Raw genomic sequence first — 27,411 nt, 5'->3', positions numbered from 1 at the left:
TCAAACACGCAGGAGGGAAGCGATTGCCGTCCTCCCCTGCGTGCCCGTGCTTTAGGTGCTGACTCGGGGAGGATCCGTGGGGCAGGCACCGGCGGCAAAGAGAAAAAGGCTCGCCTTGCTTTACACACTCACACACGACCTCAAAACATAGTTTTCCAGGTCTAGCCTCGGATTCCTAATGCAGCCAGGAAATCCAGCTCGGGTCTCCAGTATCTTTCTGAGGTGGTTCTGGGCTTCGCTATTAGACATATCGGGTCACCAGCATCGTTTCGATGGCTGTAGGGCCCCTCAAAATGCGGCTCTGCAGTGAGCCAGTCGAGGTTTAACACCATTTTCCGTTCAGAAACGACTGAGACTGAAGTCGGACATGACAGAAGCAAGCTTCAGCCTCCCTCACGCCCTGGAGCACGCTGGCTTTGCGAGCAGATGTTTTTTTCGCCACCACCCCCGAAGCATTCACAGAAACATTAGTCATTTGATGTCACTGAGCCCCTGTGGAACATAGGATTAACCTGACTTCCCAAAATCTAACTAAGCAAGCAAACACCGCGGGAAAAACTGTCCAACCTTTTGCTGATGGTTTAGTGTGACACAAAAGGAAGCTGAAGAACACGACTGACACATCGCCCTTAACACCTTCATTATTGCCGGAAAGTTCCTGGTGCTGGGCACAGCAGTTTTACTTACGGCAGCTGTGTACCGCGGTCTCCTTGCTGCGCCTTTGGTTGATTACTCTGAAAATCATTCACGCCTTCGGCTTCAAAAATCAATGCTCGAATCAGTAGAAATAACCAGATTAGAACAACTCGGTCTAATTTCGTGTATGCGTCTTCGTTGACTCACTGTGACTTTTCGAGAAACAGTCTTTCTCGTTTGCCTCTGAAATGGGATGATAAACTCATACCCTTTTGAGTACCTTGCTGCACGGCGCTTTGATTGGATGTAATGAAGGCAAGAGAAAAAATTAAATTAGTATTAGCGCTCATAAATAATTGTGACCTGGTTACAAGAAAATACATTTATCTTTATATATGTAAATTCAAAATGTATACAGGTGCTGCAGCACGCTGTAAGGCGCGGTGATCTCCGTGCGCAGGGCGCTCGCAGCCATCCGGGATGCGGGGTGCGGGATGCGCTGCCGGGCGCCAAGCGGCTCCGCTCGGGGCTGTCCTGCGGGAGGCACTGCGCCCAGCCCCTTCTGCTCGGCCCACCTGCGGACGGCCCTTCCTCACCTTCTGCTCCCTAATCGGGTTAAACCCTTCAGCAGAAATAAAGAAATCAACGAGTGAACCAAGCGAATGCTTCACATACAGCCATATAATCTCTCGTGTGAGGGTGGGCGCTTCATGGGCACCGGGAACAGACATCTGGCTCTGGGGCGTCAGTTTTCTCAAACGATTAGAGGGGAAATGGTGCGAAACCGGCTGTGTTTCGTGATTTGCAAAACCAGTTCGTGCCTGGAATGGACTCTGCCTTCCCGGAATCCCGGCTGGACGGGCCATTTGTTTCACGCCGCCGGTGGGGAGGGGGAAGCGGAACGCGGGCGCTGCGCACCGAGTGCTACCGGGGATGACCCGGGGCTGCCAGCGGGGCGTCAGGCAGGTTCAGCTCTGTCGCCGGAAGGTGTGCGGGTACACCCGGGCACACCCCCGCACACCCGGGCACACCCCGCACACCCGGGCACACCGCCGCACACCCCGCACACCCGGGCACACCGCCGGGCACACCCCGCACACCCCGCGGGTACCGGTGTTACCGGGGCCGGGCGCGGGGCCACCTCGTGCGCGCGGGCCGCTGTGCCACGTGCCCGCGGGCGGCGGCGCGAGGCGGCCCCGCGCGCTCAGCCCTGAGGGGAGCCCTGAGCGCTGCCTCCGCCGCGCGGGGAGCCGCCCACAGCCATCGTCCCAGGGCCCTCCCCACGCCGAGAGGAGCTGCTATCTCCAGTAACAGCACGCTGAACAGAGGTGAAGGGGCTCGGCTCTTATTCTTGGTTTACTGTGTAACGTGTGTGCCGCAGCTCAGTAACCTTTGAGGTGGTCTTGCCTGTGCAGCGGCCATCGTGTGACATGCAAGAGCTCTGTGACAATGCCAAATGTTCTGTGTCCCAGGGTGGAAAAAGCCAAAACCCAGGCCCTAAGTTGGCGGCGGGCTGTAATTCGTGGGCAGTGTAGGGCTCAGTTTTAACGGAGCTGCTCTAATGCTTCCCCCAAAGGGAGTGTGGTATCCCAAGTTAATTTGGTAAGATACAGTTGAATACAATGATAAGTATACGATTGCTACCCCTTGGTGTCAAAGGAGGGGAAGAAATAAGAGGAGGGATTTAAAGTAGGGTGTGATTGTATTATAGTCGTGCTTAAAACTGAAGAGCTATTGAATGTAATTCATTGCACTCTTCACAGCAGCTGCCTGGTGTCACTCTTAGAGCTAAGATAACATCAGATAAGGCGCCAAACCTGACGGGCTGCAGGTGAGATCTTCGATCAGAAGTGATGAGATACTTCACAACAGGAATCTGAAGACAAGGATTTGACAGGTTAGCTGCTTGGTACATAGGGGAGGAGATGTAGTTTCTTGTGTGTGGAAGTCAGGATTGGGAGAAGGCAGCAAAGAGGGTGATACTGGGGGGAACTCGTGCAAGTGATAAAACTTGGGAGCACAGTTATGCAGAACAGTTTCACTATGAGAAGCTGCTAGAACTTGTAGTAGCATGCATTCTGTTGGGAAGTGTGTCTTTTTTAATAACTTTTTTTTTTAAATCTATTTTTAACATGATGCTTATTATTTATTTTTTCTTCCACCATCTTGTTCACTGCCTTCTTTATGGTTCTCCTTGTGGCATAAACACATGATGTAAACATGGGAGAAATTAATCAGTGATTTTGATTGGTTTTTCCAGCAATCAAAAAAAGTGCCAAGTAACTTCTGCTGCTCTCAGAGCAGATTAGAAAAGTAATGATCCCTGTAAGCACAAACTGGGGAGGGAAAGTGACAGTATGCTGTGGTGTTGAAAGCTGGGATGAAAAGAACATAGACTATGCAAAATGGTCTCATCGGAATTTTAGTTCTCGTAGTGGGACTGTAGAAGTTTCAGTCACTTGGGTAGTAGTGTACAATTCTAAGAGTATGCTATACTGCTTTTGTTTTTCCTAACTGTGAAATAAGGTATTAGTTCCTGGAAAGGGAGAGTGTTAAGCTGTTGTATCTTAGATCTAGCGTTGTATCTTAGTAGTCAGTCAGTGCCCGGGCATGCGTAGGTATGCATATGTAACATGTTTTCTCCACTCTGAAGCTGAAACTCCATGCTATAGAGAGGTTATGTTGAGAGTCAATTTACTGTGTATTTCCTATTATTCAGAATGTCGGGTTCTAAAGCCTACTGCGGAAATGTATTTCACCAATTTTTCTTATGTCTTGGACTGGTTTGAAACAAAACAACAAAAAAATCCCAACCCCAAACCAAAAAACTCCATCACCAACCAAAATCATCAGAGAATTACAGAAAATGTGCTGATGTAATTACAACGATAGAAGTATTTCACAGAACAAACATGTACTTAATTGAATCTAGAAATCTGTTAGTTATACATAGCTTTTCTTTTCTCTCAATACACAGAATTGGTAGCTGGTGCATCACTGAACATAACACCATAGTTTCCACATAGACTGTACAAACCTCTGTCTTACAGGTTGATTTTTTTTAGTCTCCAGGACTAGCCTAATGGCTCTCCTAGGGGATTTGTATTATCCTCTATCTTCTCCTGAAATGAGTTACATTACTTGGAGCCTCGACAGGTAAGAGAATTAGCAGTACATCCCATATAAAATGTGGGTATTTTTATGCTAACATATGTCTAGGTCATTCTGGCTTAAAACAGAAATGTGTGAGCATCAGGTTTCACTAAATCACTAACAGAGTCTCTGATATAGAACAGTAATTACATTAAATACCCCAGAAAATCACACACTACCTTCTGAGTTGCAGTTCTAAAAAAGGGTTGAGTACTGATCAAGATCAGTAGTGCAGAATTTACAAAGTGGTTTTGTTAAATTTATGCAAACTCCTACGTGAATGCTTCTTTTAATCACTTTCATAGCAATTTATTTAATAAAGGAAATTGCAGATACAGTTGAAAATTGAATTTAGTGGACAGTAGTACTTTGTGGATGTGTATGTAGATGAGGCCTGCTTTTTGTTTAAAAAAAAAGTGACCAATGAGAATAAAGAGTTGTTGAGCTGTGAATGTAATACATGCTTCTTATCTTCACTGATGTACTTTCTCCCAAATAGTCATGTTCCAAATTTTTCACAAATGTTACAAAGCTTCTAACATATGAAATGACTTAAGTAAGAAGAGGTCTAACCATAAATGCTATTAGTGCTTAAAATACTCATAAGAAAATGCAAATTAATTAGTGAAGGCGTTTGATTATCAGATTGGGGAAATCAGAACCATTTTCACTACATAAAATTGTAATTTACAATTACATAAAATGTAATTTACACGTAAACCCCATACATAACAGGACATCCCCCTTCCCTGTTTCACCTCTCTTCTCAGCTGCAGCACTTATATATTCAAGAATCTTGAGTTTTCATGTTTATGTGCTTTTTTTAACCTTATGATTTTAACGTTAGCATTGAGCTTTTCCAGCCTGCATTTTAAAGCAAATCTAAGCAATCAGCAATGTTTGTTAGAAGGTCATGGTACGTAGCATAATTAATGTTTTATTTATTGACAAATATATTTTTATGCTGTTAATGACTTGACAATATTCTCATGCATATTCAAATTATAATACATATAGCAAAGAGATTAGTGTCTTTTTTTTTGCCAGAAGAGTTGCGGAAAAAGCAGGACGGTGCTGAGCAGCCTGTCTTGTGCTGTCTTCCTAGCATAGTCTGTGTATAGCCAAGTCTTCTGAAACTGCAGCATGTCCAGTGACTTGTTTTTATCACTAGATGTAGCTGGTCGACTTCTGTATTTCTTTTAATATTTTTATTTATGCTGTTCTTCAGTATCAGTATTTATTCTGTACTTTAATACCACAAAAGTTCAGGAAATAAATCTTGCCAACTAATCTCATTTGCTATCACTTGAACATTAAGGCAGTTATTGCAAAATCATAACACTTCACTGTTCAAACAGAGAGGATTTTTATGGCTCTTCAACTGAATTTTGTGCCTGCCACTTATTACAGAAGATTACCTTTAAGAGAGGCTTGCAGCTGGTATTGATGACAGGCAACAAGACATTTGTCACCTATCCTCTTGGGCAGCAATGATCCAGGTGCAAACTTAAGTTAGCAGATGCTCGTTGGAAGCAAAAAGACAATCGTTACTCATTTGTGAACAAAATCTGGTTTTACACACCTAAAATTTTCAGCAGGGATAAGAATCAGTCAGCTAATCCACCTGAGAGATGGCAATTCCCACAGGCTATACTGGGAACAACATAATCAGTAGTAGGATGTGGGGAAATTTTGCACAAATACTGAAGCAAATTAGGAGCTGCAGACATCAGTAATTTGGAATTTGTCACCTACCTGCTTTAAGATGTAAATTAGATGCACCTGGGCAGATACTACAGATGAGAGAGGCCCAGAATGTGCTACTTCCATGCAGCCTTCTCTATCATTCTTTGAAAATGTGTTAATCTCCTCACTCGTGCTGTTTGTTTCTGAAAACACATTCCAAGTAAAGGGAAAGGAAATGCCTCATGGGCCTGGCAGATGCATTCAGCAGTTTGCTTCCACACTTCTGCAGTTTTAAACAACTACACTGCTGCTTGTGAGTAGCAAGACAGTTAACATACATGCTGCCCATCAGTACCAGTTGCAAATATTGCTAAAAGAAGTCTTAAGGATTGCTTAATTACATAACGTGGCAATAATGGAATATTAAGAATATTCTTGACTAGAATGTGTCTGAGAGGGCAAGTAAGTGTTCATATGACAACAGGAGAATATGATGAGGGTAAAGCCATTTTACTGGATCTCAGTTTTCAGGAGATTGAAAGCAGAATGCTCAGCTCAGCTCTCACTGCTTTGCTCAATCGCAGCTATTTGGTGACAGCACCAATAACTCACTTCCTACATAGGTCTGCAATATAAACTGTAAGAAGAGTGAACTTACATATTTTACACTGCATTGACCATGTCTTCATTAGAACTGAATAATTTTTCACCTTATTTGAACCCATCTAGAGGCCACAAGTGACTATGTGGTAACCAAGGACTGTAGCTTGGAAGTGACTAAACAGTAAATGCTGCAACCTTGTTAAATCATGAAAAATTTATTTTCATTACATATACATGAAGGTAAAAGATTTCAGTCAATAGTGTTTTGAACAAGCATTTCTGACATGAGCTTGTTAGTGTAGCTAGGCTGAAACTGAATGTAAAGTTAGTGTTTTGCCTTTATTTAGTAATTCACTTCTAGTGTGTATATACAGAATTCATTTTCCTGTTAGAATACCAGAGACAGTAATATTGCAACATTTACATTCCTTATATAAAATGGTGTAATGTACATTTTCAGCTTGGTGTAGATATATAAATATGTACAAAATAAACATTATTGTAATTAATATATTTCAGACCAGTTATTATTTAGCAACATCAAAAGCAGATGCACACAGATTTAAGTGAAAATGGTGAAAACACCTTTATGACATTAGTGACCATTATTGGCATATATGAAGTACTACAGATAAAGGCTTCTCTTTCAAGCCTTCTGTGGGCATCCAGTAACTTCAGTAAAAAACCAAAAGTAATTGAGAAGCATAAGGTAATTTTATATATATATGTGTCATGATCAGATGGTTTACTAGGGTCCATCTTGATCACAAAAGGATAACAATGTAAAACATACACTTTTGTTCAGAGCATAAAATATTGCACAAAAGCAATTTCTCTTGAGGAAAATAATTGCCGTGTTTGTGAACAGCAAAAATGGTTCTTATGCACTTAAGAAATAATATATTTGCAGTTTCCAAACCAAAGAACATTCAGTAATACTGTCAGAACTGTCATCCATCAGCTTCTTCCCAGCCTGTTTTATGGCAATGGTATGTCATTAGCAAGATTTGGCAAAGAGAGAAGGCAGACAAACAGTACATCTATATTCTTATCACAGGCCACACCAGATCCAATAGTTGCCTAAGCTCACTGCTGGATGGTTTCAACTTCAGCCTTAAAGAACTAGGAAAGTCTTCAGTGCTCGTCACAGTGATAATCACACAGTAGTAGAGTAAGATTCCCTTCTTCTCTGCTTAGAAACCATCTTGTCTGAATTCCCAGTCTGAAGGGCACTTTCTTCAGTATCACTGTCACTGCTGTCTACAAGTGTGTGATCCAAAGCCATCTGACCAGTCCTTCTGGGTAGATGAAAGTTCACCCCACTCTCCTGTATGGAGTTAGTTATAAAATCTTCATCAGAAGAATGAAATGATTCATCGTCTCCTGTGAAATGGTTGACAATGTGAATCCCATCAAAAGTGGGTTGGTCTGAGAAGTCTCTCTGGCCTTTTAGACATTTGATCTGTTCAAAAAAATGGAAATTAACAGTTAATCAGAGCTCAAGAGGCCAGTAGTAAAAAAACCCCAAACAACCAAAACCAAACCAAATCAAAAAACCAAACACATTTTCAAGAAATGTATCACTGAACTCTTAGTGGATAAAATTAAATGCTAGATCTGGAAGTAGCATGTTTGATGATCACTTCAAGTACTACAGTTTTAAGGCTTAATAATGAAGGTACCTAGAATCGGTAATGACAGATTCCTCTATTTACTGCATCTTTAATATCCCCACAAGGATGGTTTCTATCTTCTAGAGTGGCCTATTTGTTTTGACAGGACTTTTGGCCTTAACACCTGCTTTTACAGGTCCATTCTCTCCTGTATGACCTGACTTCTCATTTGAGAAATCCCTTCCCCTATTCCAAAGAGCGGGGTCCCAAGTGAATATTGCCAGTTTCACACAACACAGAAGAAAATCCCAGAGAATATGTTTAGTTCTGTCTACACTGCAAGGTTGTCTTAACTATCTAGTTCAGATCCAATGAGATTTCAGATCAAGCAGTATGAGAGAAACATCTCTTTGTCAGCATAAATAGATTGTAGTTGCAATTTTAAGAGAACATCAAACAAGACAAAAATGACTGTCAGACCATAGACAGATAACATTTTAATTCAATGCACTATGGAGTGATACACTATTACAACCATGCATACAAGCTATTCAAAACTAAAATCTAAAGTGCTGAAGTCTCCTGTTAATTTAATGAAAAATAACTCACGGACGACATTCCAGAGGTGGGTTGGTTTTGTGGTGTTTGTTTGTTTTATAATTTCAGTTTTATTAGCTTTTAGTAGCAACTGTCCCTCAGGGTCAGTTTAACAGTGTAAGAGTATTAAGATAAAAAATCCTGAGGATGGAGAAAAACATTAAAAATGGATTACAGAACCTTCCTAATGTTACTCCAAAAGCTTAAAACAGAAGATGCACCAAGTGCTACTTTGTAAGCAACTTTTCATAGTAAGAGACTTGGAGAATAGAAAGAATAAAATGCCTGAACAGTTTCTTTACAGAAATCTATTTGATGTTTCAGAAATCTGAAGCAATATTCACTTTAATAATTAAGGAGTGCATGTATGTCCTCAGTATTGAACACCAGTGGGAGATTTTTATCTGTCCATTTGGGGAAGAAGGAATCTCTGTACTTACCGTGGGCTTGTGTAGAAGAGAAAAAGGAGTTGGAAAAAAATCACATGAGTCATAATCACACTAACTGCCATTAAATCACATGTTAACAGCATGTAAAAGCTTCACCTTTTAATATCAGAACATCCCTGTTAGGAATATGGATACATGCTGTAGATCTAAACCTTGTTTACTATGTGCACTAACATTAGTTTTTTGCATTGTCTTCACATACACATAGGCTGCAGTTGTTTCATGAGGTCTTTGCTTATATAAAGGCAAGCAGAACAGAGTTCCACATTTGCACAGCATAACTCATGACGCAAGCAAATTAAGCTTATGCCAAATATTAGATACTGGACAGTAACATATATCTGGAATAGATAATTTTTACTAGCTTATATACCTAGATACAGACAGCCTGATACAGACATTCTTGTGTTATTTAGAAATATTATCTCTGAAAATATCCTACAATATGATCAGATTAGCTACCACATGAATTTTCCAAAACAGCTATCAATTTTAGTCACTAAGAAAATAAAACACAGAAACCCAACAATTTCTCTCCGCCCTCACCACAGGAAAAAAAAAATCCACTGTACCAGTGACTACAAACTTCATATTAGAGTAGGAAATTATATGGTTTTAGGTCTGCAGAGTTGAGCCATTGGTTCACCTGCAATTATAAAGCTGATACTCAATGTTAGTTGTTTTGAACACTCAGAAAGCCAAGCCAATGACCTCAGATGTTTTCCTGAAGACTTAAAACACAATACCTTTAGATGAATATATTTCGGTAATATGACAAAATCATGGTTTTACGGTTTTAGGTAGTAACCTTTCCAAATGAGAGTCTGTGGAAAATGCTGTTGGTGAAAAAATCATGAATAGACACAACCTTTGCCAGTTCCTAAAGGAAGCTCAGGAAAACACTGTGGTGTTATCTTTGTGCATCCTTTCATTAAAATAACAAATCTGTGACCTTCCAGAAACACCTCTGATCTGCAGCTTCACACTTGCCTGCCTTTTTTCTCAAGTACTCCTCGCATCCAAGGGGAAACAGGTTGTTATGAAGAAACATAAATGTACTGCAGAGAATATACATGACAATCAATGGTAATATCAATGGTCACAGAGTTCTGTAACTTCTGTCTGCTTGAGACATGGCCACCTCAGCCAGAAGCACAGACTACAGCATAGAATTTGTATTATGGGGATCAACAAGCTGGAGGCAACGCTGCTGAAGAGGACATGGGGGGCCTGACACACAGGAGGCTAAACGTGAATGCACAGTGTCCCCAGGCAGGGGTAAAGGCTAACAGCACACTAGGTTGTGGTGACAAGGGCACAACCAGTACGTCATGGGAATGGATTCTTATCTGGCACTTGTTAGACTGCATCTGTCCTATTCCACACTGGCTACCTCACTCCTTCCCCAGTACAAAAGATTAATGAGGAACCAAGACTTAAGGGTTAAGGGGCAGGAGCTTATACCTTAAGCCAGCAGAGAGCTGGTTCTTTACTGAAATGCATGGTGGAAGAAGATACATTGATCATAACACAAACCATAAAGTTATGTTTGAATGTGAAGGGAGAATATTTGCTATAAGGCTAGCTAAAAATTAGAATAGGTTGTTCAGAGGCTGTTGACTCTTCATGTCATTAAGTTTGAACACCCAACTGACAGAGCCCTAAGCAACCTGCTTTGAATTCAGTGTTGGTCCTGTTTTGAGCAGGCAGTTGAACTAGAGGCCTCCCAGGGTCTCTTCCAACCTGCTTCAGTGAGATGCGTGAAAAGCACAGGCAGTGGGATGCACATGACTGCTCTTTATGGGAGCCATTTTGAGTTTGAGAAGTTGAGATACTTTGTACCTGCCCAAGTTGTTGCATTTCTCAAAGATGTAAATGCTGTCATCTGAATACAAATGCTTTTACATTAAATATCTGTACTAAATGTCTGTATTTATTGCAAAATCTGGACTTCAACAGAATGTTACTTTTATTTTACAATTAGAAATGCATCACTGGAATCTTGAAAATACTTAAGTTGTTTTTTCAATTGAAGGTAGAATCTGTTTTGCACTGACTTTTAAACCTCAGTGTTGATGAAAGCAAGTAATCTTCAAGAAATTAAAATTATTTAACAGAATAGGTAGGAACAGCTGTGCACTATTTCCAGTTTTGTGTACTTTCAGAGTTGAAGATACTTCAGGGGCACTTCAATCGAATATTTGTTCAGGAGCATTTCTGAAGGAGCCTAATTATTTGTAATTTCTGTTGCAACAGAAAGGCTTTATAAGGCTTCTCAAAGCATTTGAAACAACTTGCAGACAGCCTGTGCTCCAGTGCAATTAGACAGCAATGGCTAATATCAGCATAAGGCTCTAAAACAGATGTTCCTTAAAATGAAGTTTTGCATTCTCACATAACTTTACAGTCTAGCAAGTGAGGCTCTGCACTGTAACAGGAAAAGCAGTATCTTTTTTCAAGGCAGGAACATTACTGTCCTGTTGGTCCACCAGCCCAATATCATGTCTCCAGCAGTGACAACAGAACTTTCATATTACCAAGCCCCCATCCACTTGTCCAGAAGTAGTTGTAGCAAATATAAGTGCAATCTCTTTCTAGCTGGTTCAGCATACATTTATAGACCAGCTGTCCATGACTGATGATTTTCTTTTTATTTGCTGTGTACCTCCACAGCTTCCTGTGGCAGTAAGTTCCAGAAATTCCTTTATTTGTTTTAAACTAATCTCCTACTCTTTTTAAGTAACTGCCCCCGAATTCGAATAATGCAGGAACAAGTGGTGAAGAGCAGTTCTGTGGTCATGATTCTGAACCTTATGTCGCAATGCCTCCCTCAGCCCTCTCTCTAGAACAGATGAGTTCCACTCCTTTTTAGCCTTATGAACAGGCAGCGATCAAGACAGCTGATCATTTCAGTTGCCTTTTAACTTCCCTACAGGCCTTCTTTAAACTCTCTACATCCATCTAGATACCAAGTGGCAATACAAACTCCTTTATTTGTTTTTTAATATACTTCCTATTGATGCCCAACATTGCCTTGTCCAATTTGGCTGCTACTGTGTGCTAAGCCAGTGATGTCACAGGACTCTCAAAACCAACTTGAAAATATCTTTCCTGATTTGTAACTAACAATTCTATGTTTGCTGTCATGTAGGTAAGGGCTTAGATTTTGCAACTGATGAATCACCTTACATCAAAGCTCATCTGTCACTTTTTAAGACAGACTTGAGATTCTTGCTGTCAGTGTTTCATTTGAACATGGAAGAAGAGCTTAAAGTAGGAACTAAAGCATTATGCCAAGATTTGCTATTCGTGTAGCCAACATATCAAGACAATGGGAAATCCGATTAAGGACTCAGAATGCAGGATGTGTGGACCTAACCCAAACATACACCTCCACACCCTAGTTCCACTCTATCCTTTTCCCTGAAGGAAAAACAACCCTCTTCTTGCAGTCATGTTGAACAGAGTATAGACTTCTGTTCTCTTTTGTACAAAGAGTCAGTATTGATTAAAGGCTTTCAGTTTTGGGTCTGCTCCTCCAAGTGAAGGGAACTAGATCTCTGTCACTCCAACAAGTGACATTTAAATGAACTTGTTTCTTACTCTTTCAATTTTGCAAGAATCTCAAATCTGATCACGTCTGTGAAAAAAACCCAACTGATAAAAATCCAGGTCTGGTAAACCCATGTGTTTTGCTTTGAGTTCTCAAATCCAGGTCATATTGTCTAGATGACTGCAGCTTCAACCTAGTTTTCACTACAGCACATTCACATGGTCTTTAGGACATTTCAGAGGGTTAATAACGTTATATGACCAAAATCTATGTCATCATCATCCTTTCAAAAGCCAGCTGAATGAAGAGCAGAATCTTAGTGATGTCGTGCATTTATATACATTCTCTTGCCTAAAGAATTCAGCATTTTAAAGACAAACTGTATGTCTGCTGGTCAACATATGAAAATACTTTAGTTGTACATACTCTTAACAAGTAACATTGTATTTTCACAAATTCAAAAGAGCTGAAAAAAGGCTAACAATCAGATCCTTGAACCTCAGAATAAACTTTCTTACCTGATGCTGACTGCCTCATCGAGCCAGGCATGAAGGAGAAACAGTAAAGAGAAATTTAGAAGTTTTAAAACAATTCAAAAGGTCTTCTATATTAAATCATAGGATCATAGTTTGAAGAGTGCTATTCAGTTCCAAGACCCTTTGTTTTTTTTTAACTAGAGAACATATGTCATATTTTCAAGTGGCACTTTGTGAAAGAGTTCAGCTTAAGCTCTGGGAGACATTTTTATGTTGTAACCTGCAGGATTTTTTAAAGCTATGAGTTCAGTGGTGAAAACTCAAATGCTACTGTCTGCCCTCTTTAAAAGGCTTCAGTTACTAATTCTTGAAATTTACTCAATTCTGAAATAGTAAAGACAAGTTTTAACAAAACTTGCCAATAACTATTTAATATACAATACACAGGTGAGATCAAAATACAATAAAAATATGACCACTGCCGTGGGTGAATAAAATTGGTTTTGGCAGAAGGCAAGATGTTACATTTTTATTTAAAGAATAAAGATACTGAATTCTCAGTGCTTTTACTTATAACGAGAGGAATCTAAAAATCAGAGTTCCCTCATTATTTTTCTCTACCTTAGTAACAGGAACTCTTCATAAGATTTCATACTTAAAAACCAAACCTGTGTCAAAATTAGAATGTTGCTGAAAGTACGTTCTAGCTGAAGAAACAAGTCGTAAGCATTTTCAAATACCTGTCCTATAATGCATAAAAAAACATTGTCAATTTGGCAAGATGAAAGTAGAGATTTAGAAGTCAAAACCTAATTAGAAGCCAAAAAAAATCAGTTATGATCTATTAAATTATAATTACATTTAACATGAATAAAAGCAATTTAATTGGAGTTCTTAAAATGTCCTGAGACTGTCCACAGCATCTAATGGGATCCCTTATCATATATAACAGTTGACTGCTACTTAGTGCTGACTATCCCACTTGTAATGAGATTACTTCAGTTTAAGGCATACAGTAGTACACTATCACTACTTTAAAATCACTCCCAGTAACTTCTTTTGGAAAAACGCTTATCTCAGGAAATTAAGTACTTGGAGCACCTTCAACTGAATTAATGGAAAATATGTTGTCATTTGGGAGACAAATATCAGTCCAGACAATTGTTACATCCAGCAGGTACAATGCAGAAGCATTTCTGCACATGCACGCAAAGGAAATGAACAATGTTAAGGTTGCAGGCCTTTTCATGCTACTTTTTCACTTCCATGAACACAAGCAGCTCCTTAGATATCTTAAACTCTCTGAAGCCTGTTTTTAAATACATGGTTGAGTCACATTCATACTGAAACCATCACAATATGAACACTGCACAAACGGAGACAAGGTGAGCTAAACGAATGGTTGCAGAAACTAATAATAGCAATCCATCATCTAAAGCAATTCTTAACAAGTTTAATGGCTGTACAGCTGCAATGCAAATAGGATTTCTAAACTTTCCCAACAGAATCAGCTTCCTTATGTGAAAGGGACTGCTAGACATGCATTGTGACAGAATTGTATCAGAGCATTTTAATGAAAGCCATTTTTTGACAGTCTGAGATTTAAAAAAATATTAGGTATGGTTCAATTAATCCTGCAAGAAAGAAAAAGTTTAAAGCAAAACCAAACCAGCTTTAGAAGACATTCTTCATTTTCCTCAAGCATGAGGCAGTTTTTACCCAAACATATGGATCATATGCAAAAGACATAGGATAGTCTTTTCCTGACAACTCATATACCTTCAGATTACATGTAAAATAAGATTATTTGTAAAAATCAACAACACATATTGTATATAGTACGATATTCTTTGCTTAGAAATAGTGACACATTCTCTAACAAATTTTAAAAATATATGTTAAATTAGCAATGTGTTATCTTTGTAACTGTATTAGGACAAAGCTCGAAGTTGTGGCTTTTATTTCAGCATCAGTGAATTTCCTGTTTCACTTCAGTTAGCATTAAGGGCTTTTTTCTAAAACCATAGCTATAAATGCAGCCATAATTAGGATTAACAGTTTCTAAGTAACAGCCATGATCAGTGCCAGACAAGGGTCATTCTTGGAAATTACTGATGATTCAAGAAGCCCAAACAAACCTGACCAAACAGATGCTGAATCCAGGAACTCCCATTTACTCGATTTGCTCCCACTACCCAGTCACTGTTGTCCCTCCTGAGGAAGAGACTCTAACAACCCTGGACTCACTGAAAGGTGACAGCTGGGAGGGGCTTCTCCTCTTTGAAATTCTGGAAAAGCTACAGAGATGGGCCCTCCCCCCAGTCTCTCACCAAAGCCATTCTGGATTCTCCAATGCCATATCTACCCCTACAGATTTAAAAGATGAAATGTAGACCTCAGAATACATTTTTTAGACCTCAAAATATATCCAGACAATATGTTAAAAAAAGGGGGGGCAAAGGAAAGAGAAATCACAATGAACCGTGTCTTCATTTTGCTGTGAGGCAGACATGCAAGATCTGCAACAGTCGGATATTCTTAGTAGAGAAATTCAGGAAATAGGTCACATCTTCATTTATTGCTTTCGCACGTCTTTTTATTTTCTTTTCAATTTAAAATATCTAAACTCTTCAGAACAACTTTGAGTCTTCTCAGATTCCCTAAAGACATTCTGCTTCATCGTAAAATCTAAGTAATTTTGAAATTGATACAATAGACAATGACATTCTCAAATAGGAAGTGTTAGTATGCAGTTCTCTTTACTGCTCTGTTCCCTAAGATTTAATTTTGTGCCAAAAGCAAAAAAATCCCAGCAAATTAGCTAAATTTTTCTGAAATCAAGCTGTTCAGTACATTCTAATGGGTGTTGAAGAACCATGGACATCAGGAGGGAAGTGAATACATTTAAAAAGGCATTTAAAAACTCTGGAAGACTATTTCAGAGAAGTTTTATAACGCCACTAACAAAAATACTTTTCCCCACGGAGTTCACCTAAACTAAAAATACTAAAAGTTAGCCTGAAGTGTTTAGGGTGAGGGTTTGACATAAATTTGGGGTCTAGCAGACTAGAGCCACCACTACATAGCTCTATAGTTTGCCTTTGCTTTTGCCTTTCCCCCACCCCCAAGGGTGATATTTGTAAGGCAGTACTCAAGTTTCTCATCAGGGACTAAATAAAGAAATTAAACTAGTTGAGGAAAATAAAGCAATTGCTTAAAAAAAAATCCAGTGCATTAGGTGCTGTGACTTAAGAAAGCAGGAAATATCTTGATCATGCTTACAAAGAACATGCAGTGAGAGTATTTCAAAAATTTGTTTGCAAAACTGCTTCCTTTTCTTAGCAGTTAATGAATCACCATTAAACATTTCATTTCTCATAAAAGCTTATTTTAAAGACACTTTTAAAGTCTTTGATATATACATTAATTCATTTCCTTGTCTAAAAATTTTCACCCAGCTTTCAGTGAGATGAACAAAATGTTGATTATTAGGGAGTCCACCTTTGAAATCAGGTTATTAAGCAGTCCCTGTAAGATCCCTACAGGAAGAGCCAAGCTGCATTCTAACATACTCAAGACTGTCTGGGACCATCTTAGCACATTTGGCCATTTATTTGGGACTGAGTGTAGCATGACAAAAACAGGAAACCTGCACAATCAGCAAACAAGTGATATGAGTTAGTGATTCTAGAATAGTGCAAGTTTAGTGGTTTCTATAAAGTAGTATTTATAAAGAATATAAAATAGTGTCCTAAAGAAAATTAACTCTGCTTTGTAGAGATGTGTTCAGAGCTGTATTTGTTTCCTTCCAGCATTATCTCATCTGGCCCCCAAAATATTTTATAATGGTCATACCAAGATAAAAATCTGTTGACAAAAAGTTTTAGAGGACTTGGTGGAATATTTGGCTTCTTATCTTGAGGTGTTAATTTTGATTTGCTAGAGATTTTTGGACAAGCAGAAAGACGCAGATTGGGAAAGTTATTTTTTGATTACTTTCAGTATAGCAGAAGGGTTCAAAGGTGCTGATTTGCAGCACATTTCATGGTAGGAAGACTGCAAGTGTCCACATCCAGTTGTCTGCAGGTTCTCTTTGAACTTCTTGATCTGCACTATCTCAAAACAGTACAGCTGGTCTTGGAGTTTGTAAATTGAATTCAATCTAATATTGATGAAGTATTATCTATCCACTTCTTAGAGCAATTGCAGCAAAACACCTTGAAACTGGTAACAAAAGCTAATCAGAAATCAGAGCAAGTAGTAAACTCCAGGCTGGATAATCCTACTGTGGGTCTGAGCCAGAACACCAGTGAATGACAATAATAAATACCTGAACAGGCCTAGGCCGCTTATTCTGGCTGTGCAAATATGGTTGCTATTGCTAAAAGTTAAAAATGCCAGTTAAAAACTGGCCTGACTTTTTTTCCCCATCTATAGTAGGCTTAAAAGCAACAGTCATGAAGTACTACAACATTAGATGAATCTGCCCGACTCATCTTTAACTCTCTGGAATCCAAGATTAAGTATGTGATTAATTACTAGTCTCCTGTTTAATGAAAGTATTACCTTAGTTTTTGAAACTCATACTTTTAAAAGGATGACCAAGAGTAGTAACACACTAGTATATAACACACTGGTATACAACCTGAAATATTTATCTCAAATATCTGAAATATTTATCTCAGCTCCAGTTGTCCAGCTATTTATTTCCTATTGCTCTGAATGTACTCTTATATTTCCTGACTTAAGTTTTCATAAAAAGTGTTTTTTCAACATTGTTATTTGGAGAGCACTTGAGCCAAAAGGAAATATGATGTCAAATGTATGTTGTGTATCAGTTTTACCATAGTCTGCTGTATTGTAAACGTGACAAAGATTAAAACCACCATCAAGTGTTCAGATCAGAAGGTTTCCAGTGAATCAGAACAGGAAACCAATAAAGCGATCAATGGGAGGTCATGACATTTTGATCACTGCACTATATGGTTAAAGAATCTGGTTTTGATCTAGTGCTGTGTAATCAAGTTAAACTTTGAAGTTAGGTATCAAATATGCAATTGAAATAGCAACAGTGCTAAGAATACCCAACTCTTACCCTATTTTCAAAAAAAGTTAGTATTTGGCAATTATAAGTCAGGTGTTGTTTCTCGAGGGAATTTTTGTAAGATTGACAGGTTTGTTGTAGTGAGATTGTATGCAATTCCAAAGAAAGTTCCAAGCTACAGGCCTAGGAATTTTCCTTCCACCTACCTACTAGTTATTTATGGAAAGTTCCCAGAAACTCTACAAGAAGCTCTGATGGAAGTGTTTATTTGCAGTGAGGACACAGCAACAAAAATAATTTAAAACAGCAGTATAAGCATACTGAATGTACTGCAATTATTATATCCAAGGAAATACCTAAGTCTCAGTGCGCTTCTCTACAGTATGCATCTGAAAATACAAACGTTACTGAAACCTCAAGCATTAACTAGAATGTACTGGCTGATAGAGAGACTGAAAATATACCCATTCCGGGCAACAGTTACAGGAAATGATCATTTCACACTTTTACTCTGTCCTTTTAAAGCATGAGTTAAACTCAGCAGTTTTAAATGGACTAAGTAACATTTTTGCCTCTGACTGCAGAAACTACTTTCGTTTGTGCTGGCTGCCACTCAAAGTGATAAAAGAATTTTAGGAGGGGTTTCTACCACATTTCCACTGTTTGCCTCACTTATATTCAGATAAGTTTAGGGAGACCTATTCCAAGCTAACACATAGCAGTCCTCTCTTGAGCTTGCTTCTCACCTAGGCAGCACCTAATTTTTGCAAGGAACAACCACTCAGATAAACCAGTAGAACCTCAATTCCTCGATTCCTCCACTTTTCAATCCCCAAAAACTTAATTTACAGGCAGAAACACACAACAGACCCTGACATAGCTCTAATCAGTACAGCAGACAGGTTACACAGTTTCAACAGTCAAGAACATTATTGCCAAGATAGTGAAATAACTTTATCTATTATCAGTTTACTTGCTTTAGCAATCCAGACAAACTCTAAAGAAGGACACAATATAGCTATGTTCATCTTTAATGGTGCAATCAAGAACTATTACACTGCTCAGCAAGACAGATCTGGAACTTAGATGCAGTAGGATACAGTCAGGAAAAAAAGGGGGAAATGTGAAAACCATCACCCATCTTCATTTATTTTATCTAACCTGTCACTAGTGGTGGTGAAACAGTTAAGAATCATGTGTCCCTCATCCAAGTAAACAAAGACATGTTCCATTTGAGGACAGACTACATCAGTGTCCTGGTTACACTCTTCATATTTAGAGGTTTCCTTCACCCTCACACGAGATGGAAAATATTTTGTTGATGGTCTTGTTACTGGGGAGAAGGGAGAGGAATCAAAATTACCTCATGCAAAGACGAAGATGGAGTTTGTGTCCAAAGATTCATGGAATGAAGTACCATCACTAAGGAATCAATCGTATCATTCTGGGCAAGTGTAACATGACTGTGTTAATTACACTATGACCACCCAAAGTTAATTGAATGAAACAAACGAGTTCTTAAAATACAGAGATTCCATTGTGCCTTCCTTCTGACTGTTGATTGCTTAGTTTAGCCAGACAGTTTCTAAAGCTAGTTGCTTTATTAAAGTCAGGACTAAACTGGAGAAAGTTACTGGATAATAAGACTCCCAGTCTGATCAGCCCTCCACTTCTGTAACAATCTGGGCATTATCAAGCCAGTTTAACATCTGACTCTCAAGGACAAGTTGAGCCTAAGGAGTAAAGCAATTCCCTTTTCTAAAGCATAGAGTGTATATTTAACTCTCCTGTGTAGACAAAGCTGCTACATTAGATTGGGTGTTTGCAAACCACATGACCTCACAAACGCTATCTTATCACATCACAGGTTCCTCAGACTGACCACAACCACTTAAATCAGACTCTGCCAGCACGGAGGCTCTGTAACTTTGACACATAACTAGTAAAGCAACTACATTTTTAGCTGTCCAGCAGCCTTGCAAGAATTTTACTTGTGGAGAGGGAAAAATCTGATCATCTCTTGTCCAACTGTGCTTGCAAGATATGGTAAAAGAAAAGCACATGATTTATTGTGCTATAAACTTCCACCACAAGTTGAAATGCTTACTCTGTAAATCTGAGGGCTAACATATTTCCTTTCAGGGACAACACTTCTTATCAAGTAAGAAAACATTTATAGACAGCCACATATTTTGAAAGCATTTGTCTAGTAAAACATACTATTAGAAGATGTTAATGTGATTCTCTTCTGTATTGAGAAACAAGTGCTTTGCAAGAGTTAATACAGGAGTTTTAACTAACATTATAGTTCTACTGAGAACTGTGGAGGGAAAACAATGTAAAAATTGACTGAAATAAATCCCATGCAGCTTAGTCGGTTTTATGAAAGCAAGCAAAATGACAGCTTCCAAGAGACAAATACACATGTGCTTGTACTACATGAAAAGGAAATAGTACGCTCCTTCGAGAAGAAAGGGGGGGAAATAAGTTGTTGAGAGACTGAGTGAAAGAGCTTTATATCTAATAACAAATATTACAGGAAGATTACTAGGCCTTTTTGGACTTGCTATTCTTGCCTTAGTTCTGATGAAAGAAGTGTTACCTATTTCTTTTTCTGAGGTACCTAAACTGTGATAAATCTGATCTCCCATTCTCACCACCACTGTCCATCACCCTCTGTCTCCAGAGAATTTGAAAAAAATTCTGGTAGGCTGAACTGCAACTAGAATTCACTTTCCCCAGTTAATCCTCATATCTCCATTATTCTAAGGTATGTTATTTACTACAAGTTATTTACTCTGCTTCTGAATGCAGTCTAGTGGTGCATCAGATAAGAGAACATTTGATTTGGGAAGCACTGAATTTGACTGAAAAGAAATAATGCTTCCCACTGGTATCCCATCTTCAAGCTCAGATGCTATGATTATAAGAGAAATAGGAGCTAGGAATGCTGCTGGAAGTGGACAACCCATCTGGTGCTGTCAGTGGGTCACAAGAGCACCACAATTTTGTGCTCATCGATGACTGATGTGGAGTCATCATTTAGCTGCTTGTAAAGATATTCCCTCAACTCTTAATGGACAACCTGGACCCAACCGTGCCAGGGACCAGAACCACTCGCCGTCCCACAGTGATATAAGGTTATTAGCTAATAATAAAAAGAGGACATAATTTGACAGCTTTTAAATACAGCTTATGTACCATTTACATTTATGATATTTAAGATTAAAGAACTGTTAATGTGGTTTATTCTTTCATCCTGGTACTGTAGTACATTGAATTTTATTTAGGTATTTTATTGCGTGGCCCATATAGGTGATTTTTTTAATCCTTCACACTGATGGGCTACAGTTTACTTTCCCTTCTCCATTGTAGTTTCAGCAGTGAAAAAGCCTATAAAGCTAATGCAGGTTGCAAGATGTATCCTTAATTCAGCCATATTACCAGTTACTCCTTTGGTCACAACTTATGCATTATTTATCCTCAAAGTCATTACTTAAAGTATCTTGAATTTCATTTACACAAGCAAAATCTTTTAAAAGCATAGTATTTAATCTCCAACTTTTATATCTTTTTTCATTAAGCCAATCTTAAAATGTTAGCTCACCAGGAGCATGATCGGACCATGAGATAACACCTATATCAGAATCTTACTGACCACATTAGGTTCTTAAAACATACTATATCATCCATTCCTAGATAAACTCTATGTATGTGGGAATGGAAGAGTAGTAAGCTAATGGTCATTACTTCTTTGAATAGCCATCAAGTTTTCAGATACTGAAATGGGAAATACCTTTAAAAAAATCCCCCTTTTCTGCACTGTCAATATGCAAGAATTTAATCACTAGAATTTCACTTAAAGATACTATTATAAAGCCTTTTAAATGCCTCAGAAGTTATTTTGGCAGAATAATAATGCCCCAAGTAATTCACCATGTTATTCTTTTCCATCAGCCAAGCTGAAATATTGTTAACTGGACTAGTTTGCAGATAGTTTTCTAACTGTTGGGACAGCATGCTACACTAACATCGGGATTTTGGTTTTCATTCAAATACCAAACACATGCATAAGATTTGCACATTAGAAAATCTCATCCTTGCTTCCTCTCAAAATATTACAATTAGTTGTCGAGAGCATATCTCAATACAGAGAAACAGCTACCAGAAAACTAGCTCTGTATTCTGTCTCTGACAGTAGTCAATAGCAGATGCCTGCAGAAAGAAGGCAAAATATGAAGTTTCCCAGAATGTTCATCCCAAACCCCAGCAATCAGCTCTCTAAATTCATGGGGAGGGGTGGGAGGTGGAATAGTCCCTGCAGATGCACAGATGCCACAGTATAATTGAAAAATGGGCTGTTTTGAACATCCATATTTCTGCTTCCTAAGGAAAAATGTGCTAAGTGAAGGAAGTGCTGTTTCTCTTCATAAAGCTGTCCTCTAACACAGATACCCAATACACAGACGAATCATAGCTTCATGGAAAACTGCACTGGAATCCAAAATTGTAGAGGCTTTTGTGGACCTCACTGTTAGGCAGAATTTAGCCTTTAATATGAAAACCGTCATAAGCTTAAAACAAATCCCCATTTGAAATACTGTAGTAGTATAAATAAGAAAATGCAATTTAAGAGCAAAACAAACTCATTAAAAGATTCTGAGAGACACAAAAATCAGCTAACAATATGACAAACTTTGTAAAGTTTCATGTGAAACAACTTAGGCACTTCAGTCCTAAATCACAAAGTCTGAAAGACTGGAAACCACTTGCTTTTGTCTCCAAAGGTGTCTTGTGGTCTGCCAGTGTAGTTTGTGGGTAAGCACGTCAATTCTAATCTTTTGTACCACTCCTGTAATCTAGGTAACACATGCGAGCCTTGCAACATCCAACAGGAAGCAGAGGCAGCTGCTGGGTAATACATATAAAGTGATTGCACGTACAGAGGGGTAGTGCATGAAATGCAGAACTTCAGCAGTTTATAAATCATTTAATTCCATTCAGTTTGAATTAAAAGGAAAAAGTGGAAAACTACGAACACCCTCTCCCTGTTTCCTCAGTATGTGATTTGTGTTGAAAAGTGTAACAACTTGTTCAAGATTCATCTTACTTTTTCTTAAACCTTTAAATTTACTTAGTGGAAACTTGTAACAGTCCAAAACTTCCAGTGTATTCATTCCACATAGGATAACAGCTTTACTTCAGTACTGCCTACTGAGTGGGATACATTCTTGAACAGTAAAAATGTACCACAAAAGTTGCTTTCACTTATCATTTTGGTGTCTAATCAAAGGCAACTTCTGTGAAGTATTAGCACTCCTTGTGCAGCCTGAGAATATATAACCATAGTATGAATCGTGCAGTGTCTGTATACTCGTGTCATTTATGTCGCATTGGTTAAAACACATGCACTGGAAAGTCAAGTGACAGAATACAGTGCTCACTAGACCTTGTTTCTTCTGTGCCAAAGACAGGGCAACCAAGCTTCCGTACTTACTGGCATGAGTAACACAAGTTGCTCCACAGAAGCTGTAGCCTGTTGGGACTGCACAATGAGAAAGCATTTTAGGCTAAAATCCCACTAAGCTGGAAGATAATACTGTAGAGATAGCTTTAAGAATGGAAGGGAAGTGGAGGAAGAAAGAAAATGCTAGGTGGAAAGATTTCAATTCATGAAAAGAACAAATGGCAATTGGACACAAATTTCTGAAAAGGCAGACAGAGCATCCAAGTCCAGTGCATATTAAAAAGAAGTTTACATCATGACTTCCTGTTTGTGATGATCCTCAACATTTCAGGTTTTCACACTAGTTTCAACCTTCAGCAATCAAGGCATAAGTCACAACCATCTAACAACTTTGTGCCCAACAAAGCAGAAAAGGTAGTACAGCACTAAATATACAAAACTTATCAAAGGATTAGCTACTGGCTAACTGGAAATACTGCAGTCTGAGTATCCTTTCATTATGCATCAGCTGTTCTTTGAATGTTGAGAGGTTGTGTAAAAGATTAAAGGATAGCTGTCAGTAACTTTCTAGGGAATGAACATAAAACCTGACATATATTTACTAAAGTTAAAAGTGCAAGTTAATAATAATTGATCTATATGTATTTGATCTCTGAGGGAAATTATGGTTGCACTGAGGAATTTAAGAATTGATTCACTATTTTACATAACATTGTACGTTACACTCAGTATTAAGATTCTAACCCATATTTGGTTGTTCAGGTTAGTGCAAAGAAAGAGGTGCATGTAAGTAGATCAAAGATAATGTCCATGGAATCAGAATTGTTAAGGCTGGAAAAGACCTCTAAGATCAGAGTCCAGCCGTTAACCCAACACTGACGTGTTCACCACTAAACCAGAAGCTTACAGAAGTCTAGAGAATCTAGTAGAGCAGAAGCCTGCAACTTCTTGTTACAGTGTTCTCAAAGCTCCAAATATTGTCTGTTTGCTTTCCTGAAGTGTTCATAAAATACAAGTTTAAGACCTACTGTGAAGTAGCCAATATACACTTTAGCTTACTGTCCTACAGAAATCCTCTGGTTAGGTGTAAAAGGAATCAGGTAGGCAGCTTGTTAGAACAGGCCAAAAATCCAATATAGTAATTCCATTTATAGTTATTTTACTTTATTTGAAAGGGAAGAAAAAAGGCATTGTCTTTTTCTATTTAATTTACATTGTACATTTCATAGCTTTGTGCCTCATCGGTTCAGTTTTGGGTGCCATACTACTGATTTCCAGTATGTGCAGTTTTATTCAGTAACAGGAACACAACTTGAATTTACTACAAGTAAGTCTTCTTATAATATTAATTGAAGACTGACTGTAGCATTACTATTCCTGGATGAATAATAAAAGCAGCTGAAATTTATCCTTTAGGCTGCAAGCTGCACTACATTTAAGACACATGCAAAATTTTGAGCTCTGAAAAAGATGACCAAAATTAAAAATTTATTTTTAAAAAATTTTGTTCATGCTTTTAAAAACTTCCAACCAATTGCCCTTTGTAATTTGAGTCCACTGATTAATCATCTGAAATCATATGCAAAGTTCCAGTATGTGGCTGATTTAGGTCACCACACTGGAACGGTTGAGAGAAATATCTGAACTCTGAGGGTCAAACTTTTCTCCACTTAAAAAGTCAAGAGGAGTTACAGCAGCAGCCTTTTGCACCTGTGCCATAGCCAACTCCCACCCCCACACCACCTTCTAGTGGAGAGAATTCAGCTTTAGTCGCTGGGCAGTACTAACAACTCTCTCTTGGCTGTCCCTTTTGGTGTTCCTCACTGATATTCTGGGTTTGACCTGTCCCTGGCTACTACCCTGGCTTGCAAACACTGATGGAACAGTTTAAAGTTACAGCATTACAATATATTAGAAGGTAATCATACAGTCAGCAAGAGCTCTGTTCCATTTCCAGTGCCTTGTACATGCTAACCAGTTGGGAGGTTGTGGTCAGCATGTCACATACACCATCACCCTATCTTCAGGAAGATGAATTCGCAAACATGTAACGTTTCTTTTAAATTTTGCAGAAGTAGAATCAAAAAGCAGCTAGCCAAAAAGCAGAGAACACAGTCATTAGTGGATGTATACATGAAGGTGCCTCAGTGCAGATTTAAAGTTGTTGTTGAACTGGCAGTGACTAAATTATTCTAATCTTTACATTTACCAGTTGATGGCAAACATTTTTGCCTCTTCCTGTTGCCATTTTGTTCAGATTTTGCTTTTTGAGGAAACAGTGCAGGAAACACTACTTTCCCTCTTAATTTTTTATTTAAAAACTAGACAAATAGATACATAAGAGTAAGAGGGGAAGGGAAAAAAAAGTCATTAGTAAACAAAGACTTTCAGGCTTTAAGAAAGGAAACATTCAGAATGCTGCCAGGGTAGAACATGTCTACTACATACAGAGTTTCATAAAATCATGGAACCACGAAGGTCAGAAAAGACCTGTAGGATTATCAAGTCAGACCATTTCTTCTTACTGTTTCTGTGTGTCCTAGAATGACTTTGTTTCTGTAGTGTTTACCTAGTTTGTAAATTAAAAATTAAGCCACAACAGAAAGAAATCTAGATGAGGAGTGGTCTTCTACATGGAATTACTCAAACTCTGCTGTTGTTAAAATTCATTATTCTTCATAGCTGGTATTTTCTTTCAGTCAAATTGAAATGCTAATAAAGATTTGTCTAGGCTGAACTGTTTAAGAATCACTGGTATTACTGAGAATTATCATTGTTCTGTGAGCTAATGGACCTTATCTTCATTCCAACCTGTTCACACTAACGTACACACAGTAAACATGTACAATATTGTCTGCCTTCATGACAACTGAGTTACTCACCAGGCACGTAACAAATGATGGTATTGAGAAAATTATGCAACAGCTTTCCAACAGTAATTCCACTTTCCCCCACAGCAGTGTTTCTTACCTTTTAAACATACACCAAGCAGAAGAAAAAGCCAGTACAGTGCCTTATTTATTCATAATGCAAAAATACACTACATATCTGGCTTTCTGAGAATTCAGCAGGTGACTTTCTTATAAGGAACAAAGCAAGCTACTTTAGAGTGCTTTAATGGAAGAAGACAGGTTATTGATTTTTAAATCTGTTTTTTAAGTGAGCTTAATGATTGGTAAAGGTGCTGGACTGATGGCCCTAGAGACTATCCTCAATCTACAGCATAGCAATCTATAGCATAGACAGCATTCCAAGATCCAGCTCTCAGGGGATTGATCCTAAAAGGTTGAATCTACTGAGATTGTTATGAAAACACTATCTACACTTAAAGAAAGTGTGTGTTTATTTAACAAAAGCAAAAAGGCACCAAACAAACAATTAGGTTGACTTGCTCTATGATACTATGGTTTTAAGCAACACTATCAGAGCTGTGTATTAGAAGGCTGTTGAAACAGAAGCAGACTATAATGCAAAGATGACTGGGCATTTTGCACACAGTGTAGTGTTAGGTAAAGACATTTCTTCACAATGCAGGATGAAGTGAAATGAGCCAGTGAGGATGGTAGTTACATAAGCCATCTCTGTTTCAAGACCTTCTGATCTTTTTAACTAACAGAAAGTTACTACAACTATTAGAGTAAGGAAGTCTGAAGGCAGAAATTTCATAGGTTGAAGGTTTTGGCAGTTTAAAACTTACAAATCTGTTAACTGATATTAAGCAAGCATCCCTTTCTTTTTTTAAGCAATCTCAGTATAGTACCACATAAAATTCATCCTTGCAAGAGCAAGAACCAGAAAATCTACACATGGACTCTTCTACTCGAACGAATGCAGTTTAGTTTCTAACTGTAATAGCCTTAATAGTTGTAGCAAATAAAGGCATAAAGGGGCTTATTTTCATATACAAAGCTCCAAATGCAGTAAATGCAACACGAACATCATCAGCTCATCAAATTAAGGAGAAAAACCAAGGTGGAACATAAATGCTGATCTCCTTTAATATCAAATCATGTAACTAAGCAGTTGTTCTTTTACATCCCAGGGTAAAGGAAAGATTCACGTATAAGAGTTTTATTGTATTCATTTAAAATAATGTACTTGGGTAAAATCAGGTACTGAAAATGTAATAACTGT

The 27,411-nt window shown here is 38.4% G+C and overlaps 1 protein-coding gene and 1 long non-coding RNA gene across 18 annotated transcripts in view; one reads left to right on the top strand and one right to left on the bottom strand.

The window, feature by feature from the left end:
* Nucleotides 1-1,826: 1,826 nt before the first annotated feature.
* The window catches only part of LOC113951025, a 65,352-nt gene continuing 39,767 nt past the window's right edge, over nt 1,827-27,411 (top strand). For 8 of the 9 annotated variants that reach the window (XR_003528986.1, XR_003528988.1, XR_003528985.1 and 5 more), the window contains exons 1-3: nt 1,827-1,964; nt 2,400-2,533; nt 3,702-3,792. This is a non-coding gene — a long non-coding RNA (uncharacterized LOC113951025). Of the gene's footprint in view, nt 1,965-2,399; nt 2,534-3,701; nt 3,793-9,537; nt 9,659-27,411 lie in introns of those variants that run through there. The other variant, XR_003528987.1, reaches the window with a different exon arrangement.
* The window catches only part of EVI5 (ecotropic viral integration site 5), a 76,788-nt gene continuing 55,651 nt past the window's right edge, over nt 6,275-27,411 (bottom strand). For 7 of the 9 annotated variants that reach the window (XM_027651506.1, XM_027651507.1, XM_027651505.1 and 4 more), the window contains one exon: nt 6,275-7,540. In XM_027651506.1, the coding sequence (XP_027507307.1) occupies nt 7,235-7,540 (306 nt within the window). In that variant the 3' untranslated portion in view covers nt 6,275-7,234. Of the gene's footprint in view, nt 7,541-8,728; nt 8,735-12,808; nt 12,819-27,411 lie in introns of all 9 variants that reach the window. The other 2 variants (XM_027651511.1, XM_027651512.1) reach the window with 2 other exon arrangements.

This window comes from Corapipo altera, unplaced genomic scaffold (assembly GCF_003945725.1).
Source record: "Corapipo altera isolate COAL_440 unplaced genomic scaffold, ASM394572v1 57, whole genome shotgun sequence".
In the NCBI taxonomy this organism is placed as follows: Eukaryota; Metazoa; Chordata; class Aves; order Passeriformes; family Pipridae; genus Corapipo; species Corapipo altera.
Note: the sequence above shows the minus strand (reverse complement) of the source record. Positions and strands in the feature narration are given on the sequence as shown.